The sequence below is a fragment of the Dendrobates tinctorius genome, unplaced genomic scaffold, assembly GCF_039654945.1.
Source record: "Dendrobates tinctorius isolate UK_male_01 unplaced genomic scaffold, ASM3965494v1 ptg000020l, whole genome shotgun sequence".
Taxonomy (NCBI): domain Eukaryota; kingdom Metazoa; phylum Chordata; class Amphibia; order Anura; family Dendrobatidae; genus Dendrobates; species Dendrobates tinctorius.
Window position 1 is genome coordinate 7,587,471 of NW_027361688.1, and position 7,226 is coordinate 7,594,696.

Here is a 7,226-nt window from a genome sequence, read left to right on the forward strand (position 1 = left end):
TGTACCTTCTGTACCAACAGTATATACCTTTGCCAACCAAAGTTGGCTATCTTGTCATGGTCTCTATTTTTAGCTTTAGGCCACAGGTGTGTACCTGGTTGTGTTTTATGCAAAGTATTTCACCTTTTAACAAAAGTTGTGTACATTGTTAGGAAATCACCAACAATAAACACAACTTTTTAGGTGAAATACTTTGCTTCAAACACAACCAGGAACACAACTGTGGCAAAAAGCTAAAATTTACCCACAGTTATATACCTAGTTTTGAATACCATTTCACCTTTTAAATACCCTGTATTTAACCTTTTTCGCCGCAGAAAGAAATGACAGACAACCAGTGTAAAATAATTTAACTTTTATTGAAAAATGTTTTTTTAGTAAACTTTTTTAAAATTTTAATAAACTTGTTTAATAAAGCTTTGAAACTATAAAACTGAAACCATAAAACTGGTCATTTTTATTTAAATACACACATTATAAATCTGTGTAGTGTGTGGTGGAAATACTGCTGTAGGGGCTGCGGGACACTTCGACACTGGGAGTGTGGAGAGAGGACTGGGATCGTGGTGGGGAAGGAACAGTTAGAGGTGAAGGTGTGGAAAAAACTACAGAATGGGTGGACATGTGGGAAGCAGAAGAGGTGGTGGGTGGTGGAGTGGAGGGTTGGGCAGGAACTGTAGGAGCAGATGATGTTGATGGCAAGTTGTATGGGGAAGGAGTTTGGTACGGGGCAGGTTGCTGGAAGTGGGGAGATGTCTGGTACGGGGCAGGTTGCTGGAAGTGGGGAGATGTCTGGTACGGGGCAGGTTGCTGGAAGTGGGGAGATGTCTGGTACTGGGGAGGTTGCTGGTACTGGGGAGGTTGCTGGTACTGGGGAGGTTGCTGGTACTGGGGAGGTTGCTGGTACTGGGGAGGTTGCTGGTACTGGGGAGGTTGCTGGTGCTGGGGAGGTGGATGGTGCTGGGGAGGTGGATGGTGCTGGGGAGGTGGATGGTGCTGGGGAGGTGGATGGTATGTAATAGGAGGGGGAGGATGGAAAGTGGCTGGAGGGGGTGTAGATGTAATAGGAGGGGGAGGATGGAAAGTGGCTGGAGGGGGTGCAGGTGGAGGAACTACTGTGGTGGGAGGAGGAGGTTGGGAGGTAACTTGCTGGAGAGCAGCGTAGAATGACTGCATTACATGCATCTGCTGGGCAGGAGAGAGCGTTTCCATGCGCTCCACAACAGACCTGAAAAAGGTGTGGTTTGGCGAAGATCTTGCTTCTGAATGCATGGTTTGCAGAAGTGTCTTCACCTCCAGAATGCTGGAGTTGATCTGCTGATAGCCTGCGGAGATTTGCTCTGACAAGACTTTTAGACAGTTCTGGAAAGATGCATTCAAATGCAAGAACTCTGGCGCATAAGTCTTTTCCTGACCCCTCTGCCGCTGCCGCCAAGTACCCGCAGGTGTACTAGAGGTGGCAGGGGCAGAAGGGTGGGGTAAAGGGAAAGCGATCTCCTCACCAGCAGCTTCATGTAATGTAGGCGGCCACGATGCTCCTGTGCTGGTGGATGGGACAGATGGGTCGAATGTGTGGGAAGGCTGGGAAGGTGCAGATGTACCGGGGCGGTCGAAGTCTCCCTCGGTGCCGGTCTCCTCAGGGATCGCCTCAGAAGGGTCCAATCGTGCAGGCTCCCAAGTGCTGCTCACCGTGCTGTGGAATAAAGAGAAAAAAAAACAATTAAAATAGTGACATGGTATGGCCCTGGCTGAAAAAAAAAAGTTACATCTAAACATTTTTTTGTCACATGTGGTGTGTAATATTTACCTTCTGGTGAGCATTGTATCCCGGAGGAACGACAGGGCTCGTGCGTACTTGTGCTTGCTCCTGCGTCCTCCAGATCCACTCGGGGCCCGCATCTCTTTATTGAACTCCTTCTTGAAACGATCCCTCACAGACCGCCACCGCTTCACAATTCTCTCCCCTGAAACGAGAAAGGACAAAGTGGTTAGTATACAACATCAGTGTTTCCCAAACTCCAGTCTTCATGGTCCCCAGGGGTCATGTTTTCAGGATTTCCAAAGTAAATAGAAATCCTGAACACATGATCCGTGGGGACGAGGACTGGAGTTCGGGAAACACAGGTTTAAATCAAGCAACCGGTACTGTATATACTTACGCTCTTTAATCTGGGCCCGAGCTTCGAGGTCCTCCCAGCGGTCCACAAGGAGCGAACAGATTTCCTCCCAGAGTCGTCGGGTAACGATCAGGTCAGCGTGGCGGCGGTCAGCCATATTCCAGAGCGGCTCCCTTTCTCTGACGAGATCGATGAGGCGGTCGACATCAATCCCTCCATCCTCACCGTCAAAGTCGGGAGCACGCTGTGAAGGCTGTTAAAGAAAAAGACAAAAATAACATAATTAGCCTCCACAAAAGAAATGAAATAAAAAGTGCAAAAAAAACAAAGCAAAAATATTTATACTTACACGCTGGTGACCGCCGCGTTGCTGTCGCCGACGACCCTGGGAGGCACTGCGAGGACCTCTTGGCCGAGCACCAGATTGGGAAGACTAGAGAAGAAAACAAAAAATGTTATGTCTTTGGATGTAGGCATTTGTTTGCTGTGTGTGGTCTGCAGAACATTGTTTTCTATGTGTTGTGTGTAGTGTGATGTTGTGTTTCTGCGTTTGATGCAAAAAACTTACCAATTGTGAGCCCACTCCAAGTGTCTGTCCACCCCTTCCTTCTTCTTCTGGGAGCTCCTCTTCATCTTGTGGTTCCTGTTTTGAAATAAAAGGCAATGAATACACATATATTACAGAGATGATGGATTTTGGAAATAAAAACTTACCGTCAAACGCTGACGATGCGAGGGAGGGCTCCCAGAAGATGTGCTGTCTTCCTCATGGCCAGACTCCATGGCTGTGGGTGGTGTTGCTGCTGCTGCTGCTGCATCTATTGGGCGGCTGTTGAATAAAGAGAAACAAAGGGCCAATGAATATCTTGATATTCCATAGCCCTAGTTTGGAAGAATGGGGGATTTGATAATTACCGTCTCTCATCTGCTGCTGGACTCCCCTCCCGTTGTTCAGCATGCTGCTCCATTTGGGGTGGTGCTGATGGTGCTGCTGCTGCAGATGTCTGCTGCCTTCTCCTGCTCCTGGTTCTTGGCTTGGGTGGCATGTTGGGTGTGGCTGAGGGTCCCATTGTCTTGCTTTTATATATGTCCTGTGGGCAGAGCTACTGAGCATGCTCAGACCAAAGAAACCGGATCCGGCCGCCGGATCCGGCGCATTGCGGCGCTCATAGGCTTTCATTGTATGAAAAAGCCAGACACGCCGGATCCGGCGTGTCCGGCTTTTTTGACGGATACAAAAAACGTTACAGTCACCGTTTTTTTCCAGACGCCGGATCGCGTCACATTGCTGGATCCGGCGAAAATCGGATGAAACGCATGGCCATCCGGCTCGATCCGGCTCTAATGCAAGTCAATGGGGGGGAAACCGGATCCGGCATTGCATTTCGACGGATCCGGTTTTAGTCAAAAGCGCCGGATCGCGCCTGAAGCAGAAAACCTGATGTGTGAAAGAGGCCTAAGTCTCACATTTACTTTGGGACATCAAAGGCTTTAGAGAAGTTTTTACATATAAAAGGAGGGTACTGATTAGCAGAGAGGGGGAGAGACACAGAGAAAGAGATGTGACAGACAAGAGAGGACTAAGATGAGACTATCTGAATAATATATATAAAGTGCTCTCAGTGAGAGAAACAAAATAGGAATCTTGTGGGTATGATACCTTTTAATGGCTAACAAATAATAGTGAATGTTGTTACAAAGCAAGCTTTCGGGACTGCTTATGTCCCTTCATCAGGCTGATATGACAAAATATTTGAAGAAACCTTATTTATATACAGTTTAAAGCACAACATTTCAATAAACAAACAATGAGCTTGAAGAGAGAATCCTTAATTAGGTAAGATCAGATAGGTAGTATGAAAAGTTCTGCCAGCCATAGGCAATATGAAAGTTGTCATTTTAAAAGGCAATTTTAAATCACAGACGCAGTGTGGGAGCATAAATTCATTACTATCTTTGATTCTATTCACACAGGACTCAATTTGTCAGAAGGTTTTATGACCCATTACCATATCTGAGCTATCTACTCCAAGTAGCCCTTTGATCTTCAGAACTTTTCATACTACCTATCTGATCTTACCTAATTAAGGATTCTCTCTTCAAGCTCATTGTTTGTTTATTGAAATGTTGTGCTTTAAACTGTATATAAATATTTTGTATATAGTAAATCAATTTAGTAAATTCAATTCTTGTGTGAGCATTTTCTTATTCATTACAATCCATTGGAACCCTTACAATACAGTTATTTCAGCCTTGTTGGCTACATCATGTGTGCCATTTGCCATATAGGTTGTTCCACTCTTTTGCAATACATCTCTGCATAGTGCCCTATGGTATTAATTCACATGGCTTTTTTGCCTACATTTGTTTGTATCTTGCATCTATTATTGCACTGTAATCTATTCTGATAGATTGACTTCAGTATCATTGTGATTAGGATATAACTATATAACTTTGGAAATGTATTATCTTTACAGGCATGTTGTTATTACACTTTAGAGCCATTTATATGTTTCCACTTACTGGAGAGAGTTTTGTGGGCTCTATTACGAGCCCTTGTGCTTGGTTCATGTCACTTTTAAATGTTTTTATATGGTTGTTGTCCTTCTGTTACCAATAAAATTAGTAATTTTGCAGTGATCCCTGCATCTTGGTCAGTAGATTTTTTTCTATTTATTTCTCAAGTTTGGTATCGTCGTAATCATACTGATGAGGAGAATCGTACTGCAGGTCATTTTTTACCATAAAATGTACATCATAAAAACAATGCAAGAATTGCATTTTTATTTCACAATTTCAACACACTTGGAATTTTTTAACTGTTTTTCATTACACTATGTGGCAAAATTAATGGTGTACAACTCATCCCTCAGAAAACAAGCCCCATTACGTCTATGGGGACAGAAAAAAAATGAAACCATTATGGTTATTGAAAGAAGGGGAGGAAAAAAACAAAAAACACAAGGGAAATTGGCCATGTCAGGAAAGGGTTAAAAACGTGTGGTCAAAGGTCTCAGTAATTACATACCCCGATTATAGATATCATCACCTGTCACTCATGTCTTATTATTGTCAAGCAACCACCATATAGACGTAATGCAGCATGAAGGGGCTTGGAGAAGGTAACAGTGAAGGTGTGTAAGTGTCTGATGGGGTCACACAGCTCATAAAAGGACAACTGCCCGGCCTCATAATCCAGACATATCCTGACTCTATCACTGGAGAACTGGTGAGGTAAACGGATCTCTTTCCTGTCATGTATCACTGAATACTGATCATTATTTCTCCACAAACACCACGACTTGTTATTATCTCCAATCAGTGAGTGCTGCCCCCTCCTGTCTATACTGGGATAACACATCCCCACACTCCACCACGCTGATCTACTGCTCTTCACATCCCAGTAATGTCGTCCTGAGGTAAATCCCCTCCCGCTCATCACCTGATTATACTCGAATCTCTTTGCTGTTCTTGGACGATTCTGCCATTCTCCTGTCCAGGTCGCAGTTTTCAGGTCGTCTGATATATGGAGATTATTACCAGCTGTGTTTACATCCAGTAATATGTCTGCACGACCCCCCACATAGATCCCGCTCCTTATACCCGATATTACGTCACATAATGTGTGTAATGTGTGTGAGATCACAGCCACATCCAGGTCACCTCCATCATGGGGCTGTTTATCATGTCCCCCTGTGTCCTCATCATCTCCCTCCTCCTCAGGATCACACAAGTCACCGGTGTCTGGTTCCTGTAAGACAGTCAGTGGATCCGTCATGTTACACAGCTCCTCAATGTGTCTCATCTTCCTGGACAGCTCGTCCTTCTTTATTTCCAGTTGATGGATCAGAGCAGACCGTGACTCTTCCTTTTCCTGCCTGGAGATCTCACTCAGGACCTTCTTCTCCAGGTCGTCCACCCGTCTCCTGATGTCTGTACACAGGGCAGTGACTCTCTCGGCTTCAACAGCTGCTTTCTCTTGGGCTTTTGTCCTGCGCTCCTCCAGACTCCGGACTCTTTCCTCAGTCTCCTTTCTCACTGTGATTAGTTTCTGGAGAACATTTTTCAGTTTCTTCTTCCTCTTCTCCGAGGCCTTATCCAGTATATCCACCCGATGTCCCTGATGTTCTCCGGCCAAACTGCAGGACACACAGATACAAGCAGCGTCCTCAGTGCAGTAATATTCCAGGATCTTCTTATGGACAGAACATTTCCTTTTCTCCAGAGAAGTGCTGGGATCAGATAAGACGTGTTCTGGTGATTTGCTGTGAGCTCTCAGGTGTTTATCACACAGAGAAGCCTGACAGTGTAGACAGGATCTAACAGCAGGTATCGGAGAGTCCACACAGTAAGTGCAGCAGATCCCGATGATCTTCTCCTGATGTCGCTCAGTTTGCTGGAAATTCTTCACAATCTTACAAAGAGTAAAGTTCCTCATCAGTGCCGGCCGCTGCTGAAACTCTTCTCTGCAGTCAGGACAGGAATAAACTCCAGACCCGTCCTGTGTATCCAGCACACGATCAATACAGACCCGGCAGAAGTTGTGTCCACATCTCAGCATTACAGGATCTGTATAAGTGCTCAGACAGATGGAGCAGCCCAGCTCTTCTCTCAGATCAGCAGAAGCCATGGTGGACAAAGGGAAGAGAGAAAGGAAACTACAATTCTCCCGCTCAAAAGGGTGGGCTTTATATTGTGTACACAGGGGAGGGCTGAGGAGCAGAAGGTCAGCTACTATTAACCTGTTAATGGACACTTGTGATAATCACATCTTATATCTGCTGTAAATTTCGTGTCTACATTGTGGTCCTATGTAAGGAGTGAATGTATGGAAAGCCAACATGGATAATATCGATAATACATGTAATATGAATGACTGAACTTACAATTTGATCCTCAAACACTGGATAGCACTAAAGGTGTTCAAAGAGATAGAACATGTGCTGTGGGGGTCATAAAAGGCAGGAAGGCCATTGTGTGTCCTGTGGTGTGGGGCCTTTTGTTCTTATCTCCAGCCTAAATGGAATTTGAACCTGTCCTCAGGCCTTTTTGACACAAAGACCTTTCAGCTATATACAGTGGCTTATGAAAGTATTCACCCCCTTGGCA

General features: G+C 45.0%; 1 protein-coding gene across 1 annotated transcript; it reads right to left on the reverse strand.

Moving 5' to 3' along the window:
• Window positions 1-4,875: 4,875 nt before the first annotated feature.
• Window positions 4,876-6,771, reverse strand: LOC141083364 (E3 ubiquitin/ISG15 ligase TRIM25-like). The gene has a single exon (XM_073567575.1). The coding sequence runs from the start codon at window positions 6,745-6,747 to the stop codon at window positions 5,170-5,172; it is 1,578 nt and encodes a 525-aa protein (XP_073423676.1). The 5' UTR covers window positions 6,748-6,771; the 3' UTR covers window positions 4,876-5,169.
• Window positions 6,772-7,226: the final 455 nt, after the last annotated feature.